This window comes from Bubalus kerabau, chromosome 13 (assembly GCF_029407905.1).
Source record: "Bubalus kerabau isolate K-KA32 ecotype Philippines breed swamp buffalo chromosome 13, PCC_UOA_SB_1v2, whole genome shotgun sequence".
NCBI lineage: Eukaryota > Metazoa > Chordata > Mammalia > Artiodactyla > Bovidae > Bubalus > Bubalus kerabau.
Window position 1 is genome coordinate 18,136,149 of NC_073636.1, and position 24,973 is coordinate 18,161,121.

Genomic DNA, 24,973 nt, shown 5'->3' on the forward strand with positions numbered 1-24,973 from the left:
CTTCTTTATCTTCGACTCTGGGGCGTGCCAGTGTAGAGTTCTGAGTTCCAAAGAGGAATGCTTTTACTGGGAAATGCAGCATTGGTTCTATTAAACTGGAAATTGAACACCTGGCCACTTTGCCTTCCTTGTGCCAGTAAACTAACAGGCAAAGCAGGAGATTGCTGTATTGGTTATGGTGATTGATCCTAACTGGTGATTGATCCCCACCGTCAGTGGAAACTGGGTTGCTACTACACAGTGGGGTGGAGAGGAGTATGTCTGGAATGCATGAGGTCCCTGGAGTGCCTCTTAACCACTCCCGAGTCCTATACTATAAAAGTTAATGGAAAGCTAATGCAACACAATACAAGTAGGGCTGCTGATGGTAAAGAAGGTTTGAGTCACTGGGCTTCCTTCCCCAGTGGCTCAGCAGGTAAAGAATTTGCCTACAATGCAGGAGACACATGATGTCCCTGGGTCCTGAACATTCCCTGCAGAAGCGAATGGCAACCCACTCCAATATTCTTGACTGAAAAATTACATGAACAGAGGAGCCTGGCAGGCTGCAGTCCATGGGGTCGAAAAGACGCAGACACAACTGGGCAACTAAGCACAGACACATCAGGCAAGGAACAGTGACCGGATGAGATGATTGCAGAGGGCAAACAAAATTGTGATGGATGGTGGGAGAAGAAAATTATGATAAACACTAGCTGCTCTTGGTCACCTCATGACCAGTTATAGAATGAAAACTAGTAGTTATGAATATTTGTTCTATATCTTTCTTAATATTTATGTATATAGTAACCAATTCTTCCATCCTAGTTTTCTGTATTTAACTTAAGATATGTTATTACTGGTTAACCTTATATTTCAGTATTTAAGTCACAAGATATCAAAGGGGAAGTACAACTCAATTAGGAAAGGAAGGAACGTAACTCGAAGAGAAGATAGACTTTGTATTCTGTTTTAAGGAGATAGCATCTTTTCAGTTGTATAAGGGATGGTTGCATCATGTTACACTGGAGTGTGATTTTGCTGTTGCTTTAATTCCGGAGTTGAATATGATGACAGAGGTGTGTGTGTACCATATTGACTGGGGGTGCCATGGTAGTTAGTACTGTGTCAGTTTACTGAAGCTGAAGCTGGGTATGGCTAGAATTGGCCAAAAGAGAATTTGTGTAAGCAGCCCTCACTAAACCTCTGAAGGTTTTTGTGGTGATATGCAGTGAGAGACGTGGAGGTGTTGGTGAGGTCCAGCCAGACCTTGATCTCCTTTGCTCTGCATTCAGCTATTTTTTTCTGATTGCTGATAGTTTGGTTAACAGATGCATCAGGCCCACTCACTTGGTGGGAGACCTGAGCTTCTCAGATCTCTCCAGGAGTCTTTGCTTTGCAGCCATGTTTTTGTAGCTCAATGTGTCAGATGTCTCAAACAGACTCTCGTTGATGACTCTCTGATCTTCCTACTTCCCTTTGGGACCTTCACAGCTTTCCCAGCTAGTCCTATAATTGTGTAAGGTAAAACTCGATAATTATTCTGTAACTCACAGTGGTTCTATTTCCCAGTTTGAATTCTAACTTAATGCATTTTTCTTGTTGGTAAATATCTAGATTACTTTTATTGACTGCATGGTATTCTAATACATGAATATTTTAAACACTAATCATTGGCCACTTAGGTTGTTTCTGTTTTTTTTGTTTTTCCTTTTTTGCTGTTTTAAACAAGGTGTGGACATTCTTGAACATACAGTTTCTTTGCACTTTGCCTTTTATTTAAGTAAATTCCTAGAAGTGAAGAATATATACATTTTAAAGAACTGTGATACTTAATGTCTAATTGCACCCTCCAGCAGAATGTGAAAATGTGTGTCCAAGCTGCACTCTTCATCATGGCGCTTTCAGTTTAATTCCTTTTAAGAAGAAATAAGATTATATGAGAAGATAATTAGTTAACATGGAAGGAGTTGATGGAAGGAACCCAGTGTCTTGGACTCCTATGGAATATATTCTGTCAATAATACATTTAACTAATTTTTTGTTTAAATGTAGTTGCTCTTTCTAAAATTGGGTTTTTGCAGGTTTTGCCTGTTTTTAATAAATATAATTCATTGACTGAGGCTATAATTAGGGTGAAACCTAAAATTTCAGAACCTAATTATCTAGTTATTGGAAGTGCCCTGGACGTATAAATTGACCTGTGAAGGTTTGGAAACATAATCTACGTTAGAGTTGAATTTGGAACGTTATTTAATGAGGATACTACCTGTTGATTGTTTTGTATTTGCTCTTCAGTTAAAGAGTATGCGCCACAACTCAGGTTCCTGTCCATCAGCGCTGTGTGACTCAGTAGGCAGCAGAGGTTTTCCCTGGATTCTGTTGGGAATGAAAGGATCATAGACCTGTGAGCAGTTGCTTAAGTGGGAGGTGGTGGGGAGGAGCTATGCTGGGGTTACAGTGACTAGGTTTCAACCTGAATTGTTCTGCAAAAAATTTATTCTTTTTGCTGGATAAATACCAGCTGTAACCTGGTAGGGTTTCTTTTTATTTCCTTTTTACTTTTATTGGAATGGAAATTGTGTTGGAGAAAATTAGATCCTTTCACTGTTAGCTGGGTATTGCGCGTGTGCATACCCTGAGCCTCATGGCTCCAGCCAGGATTTGGCCTGTGTGCTCCTCTCAGCCCTTGCCACAAAGGGATTCTGGATTCCCTCTGGAAATGTTCTCAAGCCAGACCTTTAAGTGGCCTTCAGCAAAATAGATGTTTTGTTTTGTGTATATATAACCCTTCCTTACAAGTATTGAAAGTTGACATTTTAAATCCTTAATTGACAGAAACCTTAACCTTATAGAGTATATTTTAGCAGTTCTAAGAAACTTTCTCCTTACCCCTACATTTTAAAATTTCTGTTCTTGGGGTGCATTTTACAATTAATGTTGTCCTTAGAAAGCTATCAGCCAGGCAGCAGTTGTCATTGTTCCCACTTGTATGAATTTGGATGGTTTTACTGTTTGGATAACTGGATTATTGCAGCCTGTCATCAAACCATTTGAGGAAGGGCTAGAGTCAAAACATTTAAAAACCATTTGAGGAAAGAAAAGAGTCTTGGGTTTTGTCTTAAAAAAATTTTTTTTTTTTTTTTTTGGTTACCCCCTTGTAAGATAGCACCAGCATCAAAGTTTGCAGAATTGGTGTCAGGAGTTTGGAAGAAAATCATGGAAATAAAGATGGAGCCTTATTTTAAAAGATGTATTGCTTATAGTGGGAAGTTTATAGCATCACCTGTTCTTCTAGCCACTCTGCTTAATCTGAATCTAATCATGAGGAAACAATCAGACAAATCCAGATTATAGGACTTCCTATAAGACAACTGACCTGGAATTCTAAAACAAAGTCTGTGTTTTGAAAGAAAAAAAAAAAGGTCAGAGTTGAAGGGGATGTTCTAGATTTAGAAACTGAACAGACATGACTGTCAAGACTTGTGAGCTGTGTTTTGTTGGATCTTGAATCATACAAAATAAAATATACAAAGGGTTTCTTTTGGAAGTTGGATAAACCTGAAAATGAATCTATAGCTGGTATTACTGTATGATTAAGAGTGACCTTCCTTGGTGGCTCAGATGGTAAAGCATCTGTCTACAATGCGGGAGACCCGGGTTCGATCCCTGGGTTGGGAAGATCCCCTGGAGAAGGAAATGGCAATCCACTCCAGTACTATTGCCTGGAAAATCCCATGGACAGAGGAGCCTGGTAGGCTGCAGTCCATGGTGTCGCAGAGTCGGACACGACTAAGTGACTTCACTTCACTGAGAGTGACATATAAAGCTCACCATCTAAATAAATCCCAAAGAGCATTTTCTGTTAAGTATAAAATAAAATTTATTCATAAGAAAGCATTCTGACATAATGAAGTTGGCTGGTTTTTCCCTGAGTGATACATAAAAATGGTGCATGGTGCATCTGAATAGCTGTTTTGTTGGAGTCATTGAAATATGGTGTGTTTTGGTAGATGTGGGTAATTTTTTAATGAATTACCATGAAATAGCTTCCATTCTATTAATATAATCGGAAAAACCTTATTTAAATATTTGAGATATTCTGTGGGAAAAATAACTTACTTTGGAAAAGTTTCTGGCAAGTTGGGATTAGAGTTAAGTTAAAGTTGTTAAAAAGATATGATGTGGTGTCATTTCTACAAAGAGTGGGAGGAAAAGTAAAGACAGAAGCAAGATGGAGAAACTTTTTTTTAAAAAAATGCGTAAGACCCCTGTTTTGTTACCTAGTTCGGTTCAGTACAGTTGCTCAGTCGTGTCCGACTCTCTGCGACCCCGTGAATCGCAGCACGACAGGCCTCCCTGTCCATCACCATCTCCCAGAGTTCACTCAAACTCACGTTCATCGAGTCGGTGATGCCATCCAGCCATCTCATCCTCTGGCGTCCACTTCTCCTCCTGCCCCCAATCCCTCCCAGCATCAGAGTCTTTTCCAATGGGGCAACTCTTCACATGAGGTGGCCAAAGTACTGGAGTTTGAGCTTTAGCATCATTCCTTCCAAAGAACACCCAGGGCTGATCTCCTTTAGAATGGACTGGTTGGATCTCCTTGCAGTCCAAGGGACTCTCAAGAGTCTTCTCCAACACCACAGTTCAAAAGCATCAATTCTTCGGCGCTCAGCCTTCTTCACAGTCCAACTCTCACATCCATACATGACCACAGGAAAAACCACAGCCTTGACTAGATGGAGCTTTGTTGGCAAAGTAATGTCTCTGCTTTTGAATATGCTATCTAGGTTGGTCATAACTTTGCTTCCAAGGAGTAAGCGTCTTTTAATTTCATGGCTGCAGTCACCATCTGCAGTGATTTTGGAGCCCCCCAAAAATGAAGTCTGACACTGTTTCCACTGTTTCCCCATCTATTTCCCATGAAATGATGGCACCAGAGGCCATCATCTTCATTTTCTGAATGTTGAGCTTTAAGCCAACTTTTTCACTCTCCTCTTTCACTTTCATCAAGAGGCTTTTTAGTTCCTCTTCACTTTCTGCCATAAGGTGTCATCTGCATATCTGAGGTTATTGATATTTCTCCCGGCAATCTTGATTCCATCTTGTGCTTCTTCCAGCCCAGCGTTTCTCATGATGTACTCTGCATAGACGTTAAATAAGCAGGGTGACAATATACAGCCTTGACGTACTCCTTTTCCTATTTGGAACCAGTCTGTTATTCCATGTCCAGTTCTAACTGTTGCTTCCTGACCTGCATATAGGTTTCTCAAGAGGCAGGTCAGGTGGTCTGGTATTCCCATCTCTTACAGAATTTTCCACAGTTTATTGTGATCCACACAGTTAAAGGCTTTGGCATAGTCAATAAAGCAGAAATAGATATTTTTCTGGAACTCTCTTGCTTTTTCCATGATGCAGTGGATGTTGGCAATTTGATTTCTGGTTCCTCTGCCTTTTCTAAAACCAGCTTGACCATCAGGAAGTTCACAGTTCACATATTGCTGAAGCCTGGCTTGGAGAATTTTGAGCATTACTTTACTAGCGTGTGAGAAGAGTGCAATTGTGGGGTAGTTTGAGCATTCTTTGGCATTGCCTTTCTTTGGGATTGGAATGAAAACTGACCTTTTCCAGTCCTGTGGCCACTGCGGCATTTTCCAGATTTGCTGGCATGTTGAGTGCAGCACTTTAACAGCATCATCTTTCAGGATTTGAAATAGCTCGACTGGAATTCCATCACCTCCACTAGCTTTGTTCGTAGTGATGCTTTCTAAGGCCCACTTGACTTCACATTCCAGGATGTCTGGCTCTAGGTCAGTGATCACACCATCATGATTATCTGGGTCGTGAAGATCTTTTTTGTACAGTTCTTCTGTGTTTTCTTGCCACCTCTTCTTAATATCTTCTGCTTCTGTTAGGTCCATACCATTTCTGTCCTTTATCGAGCCCATCTTTGCATGAAATGTTCCCTTGGTATCTCTAATTTTCTTGAAGAGATCTCTAGTCTTTTCCATTCTGTTATTTTCCTCTATTTCTTTGCATTGATTGCTGAGGAAGGCTTTCTTATCTCTCCTTGCTATTCTTTGGAACTCTGCATTCAGATGCTTATATCTTTCCTTTTCTCCTTTGCTTTTCACTTCTCTTCTTTTCACAGCTATTTGTAAGCCCTCTCCAGACAGCCATTTTGCTTTTTTGCATTTATTTTCCATGGGGATGGTCTTGATCCCTGTCTCCTGTATAGTGTCACAAACCTCAGTCCATAGTTCATCAGGCATTCTATCTATCAGATCTGGTCCCTTAAATCTATTTCTCACTTCCACTGTATAATCATAAGGGATTTGATTTAGGTCGTACCTGAATGGTCTATTGGTTTTCCCTACTTTCTTCAATTTCAGTCTGAATTTGGCAATAAGGAGTTCATGATCTGAGCCCCAGTCAGCTCCTGGTCTTGTTTTTGCTGACTGTATAGCACTTCTCCATCTTTGGCTGCAAAGAATATAATCAATCTGATTTCGGTGTTGACCATCTGGTGATGTCCATGTGTAGAGTCTTCTCTTGTGTTGTTGGAAGAGGGTGTTTGCTATCACCAGTGGGTTCTCTTGGCAAAACTCTATTAGCCTTTGCCCTGCTTCATTCCATATTCCAAGGCCAAATTTGCCTGTTACTCCAGGTGTTTCTTGACTTGCTACTTTGTTCCCTAAGCAGAATCATTAAACCAATTGCAGTTAAAAGTGCAAGTCACTCAGTCCTGTCGACTCTTTGCAACCCCACGGACTATACCCATACAGTCCATGGAATTCTCCAGACCAGGATACTGGAGTGGGTAGCCTTTCCCTTCTTCAGGGGATCTTCCCAACCTAGGGATCGAACCCAGGTCTCCCACATTGCAGGCGGATTCTTCAACTGAGCCACAAGGGAAGCCTTATGTCTTGCAGTTAAGACATGGAGAAAGATTGTTCCTCAGAGCAAACATAATTTTCCGAACTTCCTGTTAGAGTTTAGGGAAGCGTTCAGGTGAGTGAGAAAAAGAACACTGTAATTTAACTTAAACTGTTTTTCTGAAATGTTTTTAGACAGGCTAGTACTACAGGACATGTGCCAGGTCTCTCAGTAGTCGGGCCGTAACTTGGAAATGGTGTTCTTAACCTTAGCTTACAGGTTAATGTTTGGAAATAATGCCACCTCTTGTTTGGTTATTTAGAGGAAGTTGGATTTGAATCTGCATACGTTGATGTCCTGATTAAAATCGGGGTCTTAATATTAGAGGAATTAAAAGGAAAACAGTCAGCTAACAGTTACTGCCATTATTGTGTAGTTATTGAAAATTCTTTTTTGAAAAAGAATAGGAATAGAAGAATAGCACATGGGGAAATGCTCATCATACATTTTTAAATGAAAAAAGCAGGGTTAGTTTTACATTCTTGTAGGATAAACACATGTACTTGAGAGATTTGAAGAACTTATACTAAAATGTTAGTAAGGTCCATTTCCATGATGGTGCATTAATTTTGTAAATTTCTCTCTCTGTTTAAAAAAAGGCAAAAATTAAACCATGTAATTTGTTTTCACCCAGAATGTATTACTTTCTAAGCATACTTACTGCGAGGATGTTCTTAGTTGTAATAGAGGGAGAGAGGTTTTTCTTCTGGTCATAGGTGGAAGTTGAGAATGGGGACGAGGAGGTGGGGTTAGAGATAAATGTATGGGTATGAGAGAGATTGCTTATAGCATCATCATTTCCATTTTAAACAGTGAAAAACAAGAGATTACTTTGCCTGTTTAGTCACCTTGAGGGGCAAGAAAAGGATGTAATAGGAGTAGGTACTGCTTGAAAAGGTTCTTTCCTCCAGCAAGCAGATCTTAATTCAGTAAAACTTGGTTTCCACAGGTGGATATGGGAGGAAGAAGACAGTTTTATATATGGGCTGTTGAGAAAATTCAGTTATCTAAGGAATTTCCTGTTAAGTTCTTGGCCTACATTATTTATTTTGAGTTTAGCTCTTTTAAATAATTAACTTTTCTTTTAAAGCCATATGTTTATTTCCATTTTAAGCAAACTTCCTCAGTGGCATAAGACAGGGATGGCAGATTGATTACAATCACATGTCAGGTCCTAGAGAGATTAGTTAAGAGTGTTTAGACTTTTGGAGGAAGGCTGTTGTAATTGATTAACGATGTCTGTTTTAGCTCTGTGGAGAAGTCTTCTGATTTATAATCCATTTTGTGTGATCCTTTGGACATATTAAGGCTGCTTGGTAGTTAATACAGCAAAAGTATCAAAGAATGAGGGAGACCAACTATTGGACACTAAACAAGTGAAATAAGTGAAAACAGTAAATCTTGTGCAGACTTAACTTTTAAATCCATGGTTTAAAGAGGAAATTTACTGTGACTAGAGCTGCAGTCTCTCCAGTAAGGCCACAATCCATACATGACTATTGAGCTCTTTAAAATGTGGCTCGTTTGAGAATATGAATTTTAAATTTTTATTTAATTTTAATTATTTTAAATTTAAAAATGGAAGCAGTGTACAACGATTTCTGTTAAGTACAACTTAATTTTTTTGATTCAGTTCAGTTGCTCAGTCGTGTCCAACTCTTTTCGACCCCATGAACTGCAGCACGCCAGGCCTCCCTGTCCATCACCAACTCCCGGAGCTTGCTCAGACTCATGTCCTTCCAGTTGGTGATGCCATTATACCAATCATCATACCAATTTTTCTGGTAGGACTGCATTTTACTTTTAACCATTGCATCCAAACATGAGTGGGAGGCTTTTATGTCTAGGCCTGGAAGTGGCACCTGTATCTGCTATCGAAGGTACTTAGTTAGCACATGCATCACCTCATGTGTATCTCCGCTCCCCGCTTGCTGGGGACATCAGGTCTGTCCTTTTAGCAAAGTTCAGTTTTACAGTACAGTGGTATCAACTACAGTCACCATTTAGGCTTTTTTTTGTTGGCTATTGATATATAAAATGTGATACCATAAAAATTAAGTTCAGATTAATGTTTTCAGCTTAAATGCAGAACTACAGGTTTTTTCTTCTTACATCAGAATGTCTTTTGAATTATGCCCCAAATCTCAGCTCTCAGTGACCTAAACATATTTAATGACTTGCTTTATTCCACACCACGCAAACAGCAGTCTCTGGGTAATAATTCCAAAACTACCATCAGCAATAAAGTGACTGAAAACAGATTCAGTATTTTTCTTCCCTCTTTTAATTGTTTTTGTCCAAGGATAAACCCCATTAGAAATGTACAATCAAATTACTGTGCTTTGAAGCCACTTGTAGGCTGTTTCCTCTCTGGTTAAGCCACTAATTGGATGCACGGTTAGGCTCATTTGATTAATTTGACATTTAATTTTGGGGAATTCCTTTTTAAAATTTAATTTTGTTTTATAATTGTGTAAATTGTATGCATAGTTGCAAAAAGCAAATCTAAAAACCAAGGTATGTTTAAAGAATCTTATCCATATTCTTGCCAACCTGTTGACCCTTGGCCCCATATGTAATTATTTTTTAAAGATGTTATGTTTTATCCTTTTTTCTTAAAAAGTAAAGGAATATGTTTTTGTATCTTTTCCATTTCATAAGTGGTAACATTCTATAAACATTTTTTTTTTTCTTTTTCACCTTAGCAATATTCTGGAGATTGGGTGTGGTGGTAATAACAGTATCTCTCTACATTACTTCTTACTGCAGTGTAGTACCCTAATGTTTGGAGATCCCATAATTTATTTGACCAGTCCCCCATCAGTGGTTGTATTGGTTGTTTCTAGTCTTTTCCTATTGCAAATAGTGCTGTAGTGAATAATTACATATATATTTTTGCCAGTGATTCTTTGAGATTCCTAAAAGTGAGATTGCTGGGACAAAAAATAAGCCCGTGTGTAATTTTGCTGGATATCACCAGCAGAGAGTGTATCAGAGTCTTTCCCTGCAACTTTGCAGAGTACTTTGTCCTGCTTTTAGATTTTTGCTGGGTGGATAGATGAGAAATATTATCTCATATTAGTTTGCATCTGCATTTCTTTTCTATGGTGAGCAAGGTTGAATGTTATTAAACATGGTTAAGAGTGGTTGCATTGCTTTTTTTTTTTGAACTCTTAGATCTGTTTCATTTTTTTCTATCCTTGGCCTTTTTGTTTTTAGATTCTATATTAATTGTAATGTAAGTTGCTGGCTACCTTGCTTGCTCCCCACTAATCCCCTCCCTCACTCTCTCAGAGTTTATCACTTGCCTTTGAATTTTTCTCCGAACTTAGCTTTGAACTTGGTCTCTGAACATTTCTTACTTTCTGACTGTGCTCTGGAGTTTGGGGAAAACAGATGGGTAAAGTATGGGGTCATAAGAGTACAGTAGTTTTTGTGGAGATGAGAAGCTTGGTTGTAATGGTTAACAGGTGGTTTGGTTTCTGATGTTCACTGATGTAAACAGGATTGTAAGGTAGAATGGATTTAGTCCATATCATTATACTAGTGGATGTTGTGATTTTTGTTGTTGTTGTTAAGTTACTGTTTGTTAAGTAGAGCTCTGGGGTGTCATGGATGGTGAGCTCAAAGTTCAACAAAAGACTGTAAGGGAAAGTGAAATGGAGAAATTTATTACTCACAGTCCTGGAGGAGGTTCATAGCTTGCCTTGAGGGGACACATGGGGAGGTCGGGGCAGGCAGAGAGTAAGCCAGCAGGACTTGAGGCACCTGCCTTTATTAGGGTCAGAGGATGGAGTGCTTTGTGGTTCCTCAAACTGGTCTGCTAAGTTCTTTGATTCAGTTGGGCTTTTCTATTAAAAAAATATAATTCTAATGCTGCCTTTCTATAGAACAGATGTTTAATGAATGTTAACCAAAATAAATATTGGGCTTTTTTGTTCTTATTCCAGGCTACAGACAAGAGAAAAGCTTTAGAAGAGACCAAAGCCTATACAACCCAATCCCTAGCTAGTGTCGCTTATCAAATAAATGCATTGGCTAACAATGTGCTCCAACTGCTGGACATCCAAGCCTCTCAGCTCCGGAGAATGGAGTCTTCCATCAATCATATCTCACAGGTAACAGCTTGTAAAAACTTTAAATTCGCATTTAATTAACTAGCAGCATGGTAGGTAGCCTGGAAATATGGATTCCTTACTCATCTTCTTACTGACTAGTCATTATCACTTTCAACTTTAGCTTTGAGTTCAGTAAGACTATTCTGTGTGTGTGTGTGTGTGTGTGTGTGTGTGTGTGTGTGTGGTAAAATACACACCCAATGGTTACTGGTCTGTGGCTTTGTGTTAGTATAATGCCGACCTTACCAAATAACATTGGACAGTGTTCCCTTCTCTTCAGTTTTAAGCTAAGTGGGTGTTGAATTGATTTTCGTCTATTAAATTGATTTTCATTCTGGTCTTAATTATTTCTTTTTTTGTCCTTACCCATTTACCCTAAATGCTACATTTACTATGTATGTTTTTTTTACTGTAGTAAGGGAGTTTTTGAAAGGCAATAGACTGTATTGTTATTTATTAAAAAAATTCTAGAACTTAGCACTAAACCTGTCATATTCTAAGCATTCAGTAAGTGTTTATTAAAATTTCTCTTTAGGAAGGATTGGTCTGTATACTATACAGTACAATACCTGGAAATAGTTAATAAACATTTGAATAGAGAAATAAGTCCCGTGGGCATGTCTTTTGGGTGGCATTGAAGGAGTGATGTTTAAGTTGGGGTTTGATGGGAGTCTGTGTATTTAATCATACGGACATGGAGTACAAATGCATTCCAGTCTGAGATAATGGTCTTAGACAAAGTCATGATGACTTGTTCAGGGTGACTAGAATATCTGTTTTTTAGAATGAGGAATGTACCTGGAGCTTAGTTTTGAAAGATAAACCTGAAATTCTAAGTTAAAATTCATTTCTCTCTGATTTGTTTTCATCGATGAAGCTGAATAATGGCTTGCATTTTGTTAGCGGAGTGGGTGTATCCTTTTGCTGCTTCTCTTATCTGCTTGCTGGGAAATATAAAACTCCTGAATCAGAGCAGCATGCTGAGCAGAAAAAGAGAGTATCCATCTTCCCTCACCATTGTCAGATGGCAGACTGATGTGATTCAGCCCTGAAGCGAGGATGGGAGTATCCTTCGAAAACTGAAGACTCTGTTCTTTACTTTCAAGGCAGACAGCAGGCTATCCTGCCTCTGTTCAATATGCTTTTTGGAGAAATGAATCACCCAAACCCACATTCTGCCTCAGATAATCTATTTGGGGTGTTGTGGAAGCAAACCTTCAAACCCCTCCCTACTAATCACAAAGTTTGGGCTAAACCATATTTTTGTTGTTGTTTAGTCACTGAGTTGTATTCAACTCTTTTTGATCCCATGGACTTTAGCCCACCAGGCTCCTCTGTCCCTGGAATTCTCCAGACAAGAATATGGAGTGGGTTACCATTTCCTTCTTCAGGGAATCTTTCCAAACCGGGGATTGAACCTGAGTCTCCTGTATTGGCAGGCGGATTCTTTCCCAGCCATTGGGAAGCCCAAGCCATATTTTAGTTCTGTCCTGATTAATAGTAATAACTGAAGACTGTTCTCATCTCACTTAGAATAAAGGCTACGTTTTTCTAAAAAGAGGCTGGAGCCTTCCTTTTTCTGGTCTGATAATAAGAGATTAGTTTGGGAGTCTCTTTGCAGATCTTCTGACCTTTTGGTTGTCTCTAAGTCGTGCCTCAGGCTACAGCTTGAACATCCTAGTCAATTGCTGAGTCTTTACAGTTGCCAGTCTTGTTTCAAAGCCTGGAAATGGTTTTTTGCTTCCTATGGTTTTAAACCTCAGATGTCTTAGTGTGGTATAAAAGGCCCTTTGGTCTGGTCTCTTCCAACTCGCATCACATTCCTGCCATGCTCAACTTGTTGAAGTCTTCTAAACATAGCATGCAATTTTGTGCCTCTTTTCTGTAATCTGTTTGTCTTACTTGGCATTAACTTTGTTCTAACTCTGTTCTGCTTAACATAAGCACCATCTGAAGTCTTCACTGATTAGCTCAGGGTAGATACTGCTGCTCTCTTTGTGCTATGCCATCTTACTCGTTCCCCCTGGTATCAGTGACTTGAGGTCCATGTCTGTCTCCCTCTCCTCTCTTTAAAGGTGATGAGCATCCTGTGTAAGTACTATGTGCTGATTGTGCCCCAGGAGTTGTTCATCTTTTTATCCTCAGTACACAGTTAACTGGCACGTAAGAGATGATTTAAAAAGTATTTTTTGGATGAGACAGTGTGGTATAGTCTGCTTTGAACTCATAAAGATCTCAGTTTGAATCCTAGTTCTGCCTGCATGTAATCTGTTCAAATTACCTAACTTTTTTGTGTTTAGTTTTGTCATATGCAGAGTTGGCCCATTAGTGCTGATCTTAAAGGATGAAATAAGCAATTGCATGTAAAGAATTTAGCCTAATACCTGGATATAGAATGTTGGCATTATTAGTCATCATAGCCAATCATCTGTTCTCTCCCTTTAACGTTCGGCCTCTCTTGCATTAGCCCTCTAATTAACATTCAGCATTTTCCCTCCATCTTATAAAAAAGCTTTCCTTACCATACCTTTTGAGAGACTGCCTTTTCTCTCTTGACAATTCACAGACTTAAGTGCTTGAATCTGTCATCTTGTGGCAGTTTTCTTCCTGGAAACATATATGTGTGTCAGTCCATTGTGGTTTGATTTTGTCTCCTATCCTTGGATGTTGCTTTTGCAAACAGGAACAATGATATTTTTGTTCTAAATCTAGCAATACTTTTCCCCACCTCTTCCCTGTTGCTCTTATTTGTGGCATGTGACAAATTTCTGATTGTGTTTGTGTGTTTACCTATTTAATGCGTGTTTCTTCTCTTAGAGGTAAATTTAATGATGAAGAAACCTCATTTGTTGGATTCATCACTGTGTCTTGTCCCCAGTGTCTCCCTTAGAATCTGACAAGGAGTAGATCCTTGAAACTTCAAGTTACCCTGAGGCAGTTTTAAAAATCTAGTCTTCTGTGAATGAGGACTAATCATTTGTGAAATAGAGGAGAACAATAGAATGGAAAGACTAGAGATCTCTTCAAGAAAATTAGACATTCCAAGGGGACATTTCATGCAAAGATGGGCACAGTAAAGGACAGAAATGGTATAGACCTAACAGAAGCAGAAGATATTAAGAAGAGGTGGCAAGAATACACAGAAAAACTATACAAAAAAGATCTTCACAATCCAGATAACCACGATGGTGTGATCACTCACCTAGAGCCAGACATCCTGGAATGTGAAGTCAAGTGGGCCTTAGAAAGCATCACTACGAACAAAGCTAGTGGAGGTGATGGAATTCCAGTTGAGCTATTCCAAATCCTGAAAGATGATGCTGTGAAAGTGCTGCACTCAATTATGTCAGCAAATTTGGAAAATGCAGCAGTGGCCACAGGACTGGAAAATGTTAGTTTTCATTCCAATCCCAAAGAGAGGCAATGCCAAACAATGCTCAAACTACCACACAATTGCATTCATTTCACACTCTAGTAAAGTAATACTCAAAATTCTCCAAGCCAGGCTTCAACAGTACGTAAACCATGAACTTCCAGATGTTCAAGCCGGTTTTCAAATTGCCAACATCCATTGGATCATCGAAAAAGCAAGCGAGTTCCAGAAAAACATCTACTTCTGCTTTATTGACTACGCTAAAGCATTTGACTGTGTGAATCACAACAAACTGTGGAAAATTCTGAAAGAGATGGGAATACCAGACCACCTGATCTGCCTCTTGAGAAATCTGTATGCAGGTCAAGAAGCAGCAGTGGAATAACAGACTGGTTCCAAATAGGAAAAGGAGTACGTCAGGGCTGTATATTGTCACCATGCTTATTTAACTTATATGCAGAGTATATCATAAGAAATGCTGGGCTGGATGAAACACAAGCTGGGATCAGGATTGCCGGGAGGAATATCATTAACCTCAGATATACAGATGATACCACCCATATGGCAGAAAGAGAAGAACTAAAGAGCCTCTTGATGAAAGTGAAAGAGGAGAGTGAAAAAGTTGGCTTAAAGCTGAAAGAGGAGAGTGAAAAAGTTGGCTTAAAGCTCAACATTGAGAAAACGAAGATCATGGCATCTGGTCCCATCACTTCATGGCAAATAGATGGGGAAACAGTGGAAATAGTGACAGACTTTATTTTTTGGGCTCCAAAATCACTGCAGATGGTGACTGCAGCCATGAAATTAAAAGATGCTTACTCCTTGGAAGAAAAGTTATGACCATCCTAGACAGCATATTCAAAAGCAGAGACATTACTTTGCCAACAAAGGTCTGTATAGTCAAAGCTATGGTTTTTCCAGTGGTCATGTATGGATGTGAGATTTGGACTATAAAGAAAGCTGAGCACCGAAGAATTGATGCTTTTGAACTGTGGTGTTGGAGAAGACTCTTGAGAGTCCCTTGGACTGCAAGGAGATCCAACCAGTCCATCCTAAAGGAAATTAGTCTGAATATTCATTGGAAGGACTGATACTGAGACTGAAACTCCAATACTTTGGCCACGTGACGCGAAGAACTGACTCACTGAAAAAGACCCTGATGCTGGGAAAGATTGAACGTGGGAGGAGAAGGGGATGACAGAGGATGAGATGGTTGGATGGCACCACCAACGTGATGATCATGAGTTTGAGTAAACTCCAGGAGTTGGTGATGGACAAGGAGGCCTGGTGTGCTGCAGTCCATGGGGTCGCAGAGTCAGACACGACTGAGTGACTGAACTGAACTAACCACTGTTGTGTTTAGAAAGTTCTCCATTTTAAAGGAAAATGAACATACCTTAGTGTAAATTTTGAATTATCATTTATTTGATGCAGAATCTTAAATATAGTACTCAGTGTGGTCACTGAATATATTTTTGCCCACTTGTTCCCTGAGAAAGTCCCAAGTATGAAGAATTAAGAGGCTGAAATGGATTAGGTCCTTTAATTAGATATTATCAGTGTCTGCATTCATCTCCACACTTGGACTCTGCCTTGCAGTTCTTATGAAACAGCCAGGCATGAGTCAATAAGTAAGTCAATAAGTAAGAGCGAGAATTGACTTTTACCATTAAGAGGAAAATCTCTTTGCCTATTACTTTCATTAAAAACCCACCCATACCTTTGTCAAGTGATATCATGTCAGTGCTTACACTTTGCCTGCAGGACAAAGGCTGGATGGTTGATGGTTATCAACATAAGCTCCGTCTTGTCTCCCCTTGCCTCTCTAGCTTCATTCTGTCTCTCCCTCCCTCCCCACTTTTGGCTTCACACCTCCTGATTCACATAGTGCTTTAGCAGTGTGCCTTTGTTGTGGCCAGTCCCTTTGCTTGGAATGGGTACCTACTCGATTTCCTCTGCCTAACTCCTGGTCACTCTTCAGCTTCAGTTTAATTGTCTTGGCCTCATGGAAAGCATTTCATTGGTTCCAGAAGAGTAGATTTGATCTTTCCTAGTACTTCTTTTGGAGAAGGCAATGGCACCCAACTCTAGTACTCTTGCCTGGAGAATCCCATGGACGGAGGAGCTTGGTAGGCTGCAGTCCATGGGATCACTAAGAGTTGGACACGACTGAGCGACTTCACTTTCACTTTTCACTTTGATGCGTTGGAGAAGGAAATGGCAACCCACTCCAGTGTTCTTGCCTGGAGAATCCCAGGGACGGGGGAGCCTGGTGGGCTGCCGACTATGGGGTCGCACAGAGTCAGACACGACTGAAGCGACTTAGCAGCAGCAGTACTTCTGTGCCTGCTATATGACAGATAAGTTCTGTTTGATCTTCCTTGATTTTTCTCTCCCCTTTGGTCTTTGTCCTGGGAGGCTTACCGTATGGATTATGTCCATGGGCATCTGTGACTTCTGGCTTCAGAGTGAGTGCAGCCAGTGTGGACATGGGCAGGTCAGCAGCAGTGAGGAAGGAAAGCTCAGAACATTTATTACCCTGGTTTCTTCCCAGTGGACTGGCTGTGTCCAGGACAAGTCCCTGTTCCTCTCAAGGTGGCCTTGTCTGGGTGACTTCGTCCTCCTCATTCTGGTGATCCTCCCGCCCTTGTCCTTTTGGATTTAGGATTTTAGCTCTTCCTGCTGAGAACATTGGCTCCTGTACCTACTTCTGTTCCCCTGTCCCTTCCCATTCCTTTGTGTTTAGTCCCTTTGTTATGTTGAATTTTTCTAATTGGAATATTTCATCAGTTTCTGATTGGAAGTCTGGCTAATGCAGCCCAGCTTGTTATTTCTCATACTGGGCCCATCTCTTTTCTCCTGTTTTTGCCTTTGCTCCCACTTAGGGAAGCAGGAGGCTCAGCTGATGAAGTTCTAGAGCACTCTGTTTACACTTTAGCCAGGTTAGTGCTGCTTTTGTTTATATTACACATTGAGATTCTGTGTAAGCGTTGACTTGAAATTAGGATGAACAATAAAAACGGTTTGGAAGTTAGTGACTGGACTGCAAGAATAAAAATCCTAAAATATTTTTAGCAGCATTTAAGGTTCTTTAAGAGGCCTGGCACCTGCCTTTATTTTTGGCTTTATTTCTTATTACTAACGCATCTAGGATTTTTAAGTTGTAGGAATAAAAGTCTCTCTACATACATGACTCATATTGTTACAGGCATGTTTCATCTGGTCAAGTCCCTCCCACTCATCATTGAGGTCTTACCCTGAATTTTATTAAAGGATGGTTTTCCTGAATGCCCCTTTCTGCCCTGTCTCCGACCTGTGCACATATTATTAGAATTCTCTGCTGATTGGTTTTAAAGCATCCTATAGTTCCCTTTCAAATCATTTATTATTAGAATTACCTAGTTAATTTGTCCTGTTCCTTTGCCTTCCGTGGGGTTCTGCTGTGATCATCCCAGTGCCTAGCATGCATGCATCCATTAATTTCAACAAATAAAAGGAAAGGAAATTAAAGTGGAAGGTCACAGACTCTCTTTAGAGAAGCTCAGTGCAAGAGACTTTAGAGCCATTGGAATTTGTTACAGTTTTGAATGGGGCCTGTCCCCTTTTAATTTCAGTTGATGGGGAAAAAAATCATTGTATCCTTATCTTAGAGAAATTTTTCTTGGTTGTGTTCCTTCATAGGTTAATGGAACATTGATTGCTAAATACCTCTGAATCAGGAAACTTAAAAAAATATATATTGCTCTCATTTTTGTGAGTAAGTAGTAAAGATGACTTCAAATTTTTTTTTTGGAGGGGAAGGAACGACAATTTTAAACTCACAGAAAATGGCAAGTATAGGACAAAGAACTTTCTGTTTTGGACCGTTTGAGAATAACCTGCTGCTGTGGTGCCCCATCAGTCCTGAAGTCTTGGGTGTATTTTCTAGACACACATACACGCTACTGCATAGCTGTTATACAAGCATCAAGATCAGGTGGTTAACATGGATATATTACTACTCTCTACTCAGATTTCTACCTCAGTCTGCCAGTTTGTTCAGTAACTTTATGGGAAATTGAGCCAGTTCAGAAGCATTTAGTTATCCTGTCTCCTCAGCCTTCTTCAGTCTGCCACTGTTCCTCAGTCTGCATTCGACTTTACCTGACCTTGATACTTTTGAAAACTATAGACCAGTTAATTTGTAGAATGTCGGTATGAATATGTTTAATCTTTCTTCATGAGTAAATTCATGTGATAAAGAGACTTTGGAGGCAGTAGCTTCCTATTTGAAAACCAGTTTCATTGTCTTAATTTTTTTAAGAAAACTTTTTTGCTTACTTTTAAGTCTTTTTCTAAGTGTTTCTAGCATTAGGGTTTGTAAATTCGTAATAATATCTAAAGATAGAGGAATTCTATTAAAGAATCTGGCATGACACACATCAAGGCATAACACCCCTAAGAATGTTTTGTTAGAGATCCAGCAAAATTTATTGTCATAGGAATTTTTATTTCAACTTGTCAAAAATAATTAATTGTGCTGTATTTTGCCATTAAGATCATTGCACATTTAAAAATCCTTTGGTCTCTGAGTTGCAAGTGGTACTTGAGAACTTCTAAGACATAAATAAATGTATTTAATTATGGCAGAAATTATTTCTAAAATAACCCTCTTGGTTAAAAACAAATTGTGTGCATTTTAGCTCTGAAATAATTTGAAAATCCAAATGAAGGCATTAGACCGCTGTTCTAAGCCTATTTTTAGTTATATTTCCTTTGAGCTGATTTCCTTTCGAGCCACCTGCAGTTTTATGTGCAGTCACACGTGTTCATTTTTTCTAAAATTGTCCCCTCCCTTTTCCAAGCTTGGCATGAAAGTAGCTTCTCTAATGTTTTTAGTTTGTTCTTTTCGAAGAGCAAAGTATAAATTATAAAACCTCCATTAAGTAAATTCATGTAAAACTATTTTTGATGAAAGACAGCATTAGTATGGAATAAAATATTCTCTGGCCCTAGAGTTTTTAAAAATTATAGCCTATTTTGTCTTGATGTCATTAATATACTACATGTTAACATATAGAATATATCCTTCCCTTTCTTTTACTTTCCACTTTTTCCTGTTAAGATTTGCCTCTTCTAAGAATAACTGGATTTTATAAAAAAATACAGTGTGGGAGTTCACTTGTAGACTAGTGGTTAGCATTCCTCCCAGCTTTCACTGCCATGGCCCAGGTTCAGTCCCTCAATGGGGAGCTGACATCCCACAAGCCAACAATAAAAAATTAAAAACAAAAATAGTGTAACATTTCTTTTAACTGGGGCATCTATTGCATATACACTTAATGTAGTTATTGAACTATTTGGATTCAGATGAACCACCATTATTTTGTGCCTTTTATTCATGTCATCTATTCTCTTAGTTTCCTTTCTTCTGGATTAACATTCTCTTTCGGATTAACATTCTCTGGAGGCCTTACTGTGTAAGTGTGCACGTGTATATATGTGCATATATGTGTGTATGCTGCTTCCTGCTTATGGTGAATTATTTCCTTACGTGTTCTATAAATTTTGGTTGTGAGCCCGTCTTAAGATATCATCTTTGAGATCTCTCTGCATGCTGAGGGTGATACATTGGTAAGATAAATTGAAGACGTATTCCTAGACAGTTTTATTCTGTTATTCTGCCAAGTGTTCTTGGGGTACGATCAATCAAGGACTATTAAGAGTTTTGTAGCTGAAAACATGGGAACTTTTTATACTTTCTTGGATAGCTGCTCTCCCTCTCCCCCTCAGGGGGGTGTGTGTGTATTAGTTTCCTAAACACTCTTGTGATGACATGAGCTCATATCGGTAATCCTGGATAATCTTTCTGTCTCAAGATTCTTAATCACATCTGCAGAGATCCTTTTGCTATGTCACTTCTACCTTCCCACATTCAGCAAACCAAGACCTTCTGTTTTGTTCCCATTTGGAAATGAAAGTGTTAGTCACAAAGTCATGTCTGACTCTTTGTAACCCCATAGATTGTAGCCTGCCAGGCTCCTCTGTCCATGGAATTCTCCAGGCAAGAATATTGGAGTGGGTAGCCATTTCCTTCTCCAGGGGATCTTCCTGACCCAGGAATCGAACTGGAGTCTCCTGTATTGCAGGCAGATTCTTTACCAGCTGAGCTACCAGGGAAGCCCTTGTTCCCTTTTGGTATAAGTCTTAAGTCTGTTAGTGGCCAGCAAACCCCTATGGAGTAACTTCTTTGATGTTTTCTGCTCTGATCTTTAGTCCCCCCTTCTCCCTCCTCCCTGGATATTGTTTGCTGTATTTAATATTGGACTCTGAATTTTTAAAGAGTCTATCAAGTATGTTTAGGCAGTTCATAACTGGGCGAGTTTGCAGGTGTCTAATCTGCCATATTGCCTCAGTTGGTATTCCTTTTTGTTTTCCCGTTATCTTTTAATTTTAAATGCTTTTAATTTAGCCTTAAAAAAAACCCTCAACCCCCAAAACCTCAGTGAATCTCATCTTTGAACAAGCTTGTCATTTAACTGTGGTTAAAGTCAGTTTCTTGATGAAAGTGAAAGTGGAGAGTGAAAAAGTTGGCTTAAAGCTCAACATTCAGAAAACTAAGAACATGACATCTGGTCCCATCACTTCATGGGAAATAGATGAGGAAACAGTGGAAACAGTGTCAGACTTTATTTTTTGGGGCTCCAAAATCACTGTAGATAGTGACTGCAGCCATGAAATTAAAAGACGCTTACTCCTTGGAAGGAAAGTTATGACCAACCTAGGTAGTATATTCAAAAGCAGAGACATTACTTTGCCAACAAAGGTCCGTCTAGTCAAGGCTATGGTTTTTCCTGTGGTCATGTATGGATGTGAGAGTTGGACTGTGAAGAAAGCTGAGCACCGAAGAATTGATGCTTTTGAACTGTGGTGTTGGAGAAGACTCTTGAGAGTCCCTTGGACTGCAAGAAGATCCAACCAGTCCATTCTGAAGGAGGTTAGCCCTGGGATTTCTTTGGAGGGAATGATGCTGAAGCTGAAACTCCAGTACTTTGGCCAGCTCACGTGAAGAGCTGACTCATTGGAAAAGACGCTGATGCTGGGAGGGATTGAGGGCAGGAGGAGAAGGGGACGCCAGAGAATGAGATGGCTGGATGGCATCACTGACTCGATGGACTTGAGTCTGAATGAACTCCAGGAGTTTGTGATGGACAGGGAGGCCTGGCGTGCTGCGATTCATGGGGTTGCAAAGAGTCGGACACGACTGAGCTACTGAACTGAACTGAAAGTCAGTTTCTCTTCTTTGAGTCCTCTGTTTTGCTTTTATTGACAAACTGCCTTTTTTCTTTTAACTGACCCCACCTGTCCTGGGTTATTCTGATTCTGATGCTCAACCAGACCAAGACTCTCTCTTATTACTTCCTGTTTCTATTCTTGACTGGTCAGGTGGTTCTCTTTCAATACAAATTTGTGTTTCCTATTTTTCTGTCTCGTTTGAGCTAAAGGCATATAGATATTATTCTCTACTAAGCAGTTATCATTGGACTTTGTTTCACAATTCCCTCCTCCTGTCTGATACTATGTGAGTGTGCCCAGGCCAGTCATATACTACCAAAGGGATTATAGTTAAAAGCTGAGATCTGTTTTTCCCCTTTCTGTACTCAGTCTTGTTCTCTAGAGCACTTTGATAGTAACTACTGGGTATCAGGCCTGCAATGCAGTAGACCCTGGGTTCAATCCCTGGGTTGGGAAGATCCCCTGGAGAAGGGAATGGCACCCCACTCCACTGTTCTTGCCTGGAGAATCCCATGGACAGAGGAGCCTGGTGAGCCACAGTCCATGGGGTTGCAAAGAGTTGGACACGACTGAGCGACTAAGACACTACTGTGTATCAGATGTTTTACACATGTGAACACCTGTGAGTTAATTCACCCTCACAACAACCCCACTTCCCAGATGAAGAAACTGATACTCAAAGAGGTTATTTGACTTGTTCAGAATCATACATTTATTAAATGGCATTATTTGAACCAGGAAGTCTGGCTTTAGAATGTGCTTTATTATCACTATGCTGGACTGCTTTGGTTTTAGAATGAAAACTATTTTCCCTCCATACTTTGAAAGGCAGTCTAGTCCGTTTCTTCTAGCTTCCAGTATTGTCACTGAGATGTCTGATGTGTCTGATTCTTTGTATGTAACTTGCCTTTTTATCTCTGAAAACTTTGGAATATTTATTCTTGTTAGCTGTGATATTTTGAAATTTCACAGGGATATAACTTGGTCTTTTGAAAGTACATTATGCTGGCATTTGGGGGATATGCTCCTGTATTTTGGGGTGCTGTGTGTTATTTCTTTGTTTTCCTGTTATTCTGGGAATATTCATAGATTCATAGATTCCCATTTTTTCTAGATTCAGATATTAGACTTTTTAAATTAATGTTTTGGTGCTGTTTTCCTTTCTTGTTTCTTTACCTTTGGAAGACATCTCAAAAATAAATTTCAGTGTATTAGTTACTGTTCTTTTTAATTTTTCAGAATGTTTGTTTCTTTTTCACAAGTTGGGTTTTTGTCAATGAATTACCTTCTACGCTTCATATAATACGTACATATATATTTCATGTAATGTAAATCCTTTTCAGAAAAGGATTCCTCTCTGTGCAGAATTCGGGGGGGAGGTTCTTTTTTTTTAGTTTTAGTTTTGTTTTAGGTCTCACCTCATGCTGCCATGCTGTGTTGTCTCAGATGATCTGGTGGTTCTAGCCTGCTTCTGTTTAAGAATGAGGAACTAAAATGCATAAGTAGAAACTATAAATATGTGATGGAGACTGTCACTTGGTGGTATGAGCAGGCCTTACCCAAATCTAATAGACAATCAATTCTCCAGCTTTTAGCTCTGTTCCTCACTTTTTAAAAATTTTTTAATTGAAGCATAATTGTTTTACAGAATTTTGTTTTCTGTCCAACCCCAACATGAATCAACCATAGGTATACATATATCCCCTCCCTTTTGAAGCTCCCTCCCATCTCCCGCCCCATCCCACCCCTCTCGGTTGATACAGAGCCCCTGTTAGAGTTTCCTGAGCCATACAGCAAATTCCCGTTAGCTATCTATTTTACATATGGTAATATAAGTTTCCATGTTACTCTTTCCATACATCTCACCCTCTCTTCCCCTCGCCCCAAGTCCATAAGTCTGTTCTCTATGTCTGTTTCTCCACTGCTGCCCTGTAAGTGAATTCTTCAGTACCATTTTTCTAGATTCCATGTATATGCGTTAGAATATGATATTTATCTTTCTTTCTGACTTACTTCACTCTGTATGATAGGCTCTAGGTTCATCCACCTCATTAGAACTGACTCAAAGGCGTTCCTTTTTATGGCTGAGTAATATTCCATTGTGTATATGTCCACAACTTCTTTATCCATTCATCTGTTGATGGACATCTAGGTTGCTTCCATGTTCTAGCTATTATTGTAAATAGTGCTGCAATGAACAGTGAGATACATGTGTCTCTTTCAATTTTGTTTTCCTTAGGGTATATGCCTAGGAGTGGGATTGCTGGGTCATATGGTAGTTTTATTCCTAGTTTTTAAAGGAATCTCCATACCGTCTTCCATAGTGATTGTATCAATTTACATTCCCACCAACAGTGCAAGAGCATTCCCTTTTCTCCACACCTTCTCCAGCATTTATTGTTTGTAGACTTTTTGATGATGGCCATTCTGACCAGTGTGAGGTGATATCTCATTGTAGTTTTGATTTGCATTTCTCTAATAATGAGCGATAAAGGACTTCCCTGGTGGCTCAGATGGTAAAGCGTCTGCCTACAATGGGGGAGATCTGGGTTCGATCCCTGGGTCGGGAAGATCCCCTGGAGAAGGAAATGGCAACCCATTCCAGTATTCTTGCCTGGAAAATCCCATGGACGGAGGAGCCTGGTAGACTACAGTCCATGGGGTCATAAAGAATCGGACACTACTGAGTGACTTCACTTCACTTAATAATGAGCGATGATGAGCATCTCTTCATGTGTTTGTTAGTCATCTGTATGTCTTCTTTGGAGAAATGTCTGTTGAGGTCTTTTTCCTACTTTTTAATAGGGTTCTTTGTTTTTCTGGTATTGAGTTGTATGAGCTGCTTGTATATTTTGGAAATTAAACCTTTGTCAGTTGTTTCATTTGCTATTATTTTCTCCCATTCTGTGGGTTGTCTTTTCACCTTGCTTATAGTTTCCTTTGCTGTGCCTTAAGTTTAATCAGGTTCCACTTGTTTACTTTTGTTTTTATTTCCGTTACTCTAGGAGATGGGTCATAGAGGATCTTGCTTTGATTTATGTCATTGAGTGTTCTGTTTTCCTCTAAGAGTTTTATAGTTTCTGGTCTTACATTTATGTCTTTAATCCATTTTGAGTTTATCTTTGTGTATGGTGTTTGGAAGTGTTCTATTTTCATTCTTTTACATGTAGCTGTCCAGTTTTCCCAGCACCATTTATTGAAGAGGCTGTGGTTGCTCCATTTATACTCTTGCCTCCTTTGTCAAAAACAAGGTACCATTGGGTGCATGAGTTTATTTCTGGGCTTTCTG

At 39.5% G+C, this 24,973-nt stretch overlaps 1 protein-coding gene across 10 annotated transcripts in view; it reads left to right on the top strand.

Moving 5' to 3' along the window:
* Nucleotides 1–24,973, top strand: part of ABI1 (abl interactor 1) — an 87,103-nt gene that overhangs the window by 21,260 nt on the left and 40,870 nt on the right. For all 10 annotated transcript variants that reach the window (XM_055543634.1, XM_055543635.1, XM_055543637.1 and 7 more), the window contains exon 2: nt 10,869–11,036. In XM_055543634.1, the coding sequence (XP_055399609.1) occupies nt 10,869–11,036 (168 nt within the window). The remainder of the gene's footprint in view (nt 1–10,868; nt 11,037–24,973) is intronic.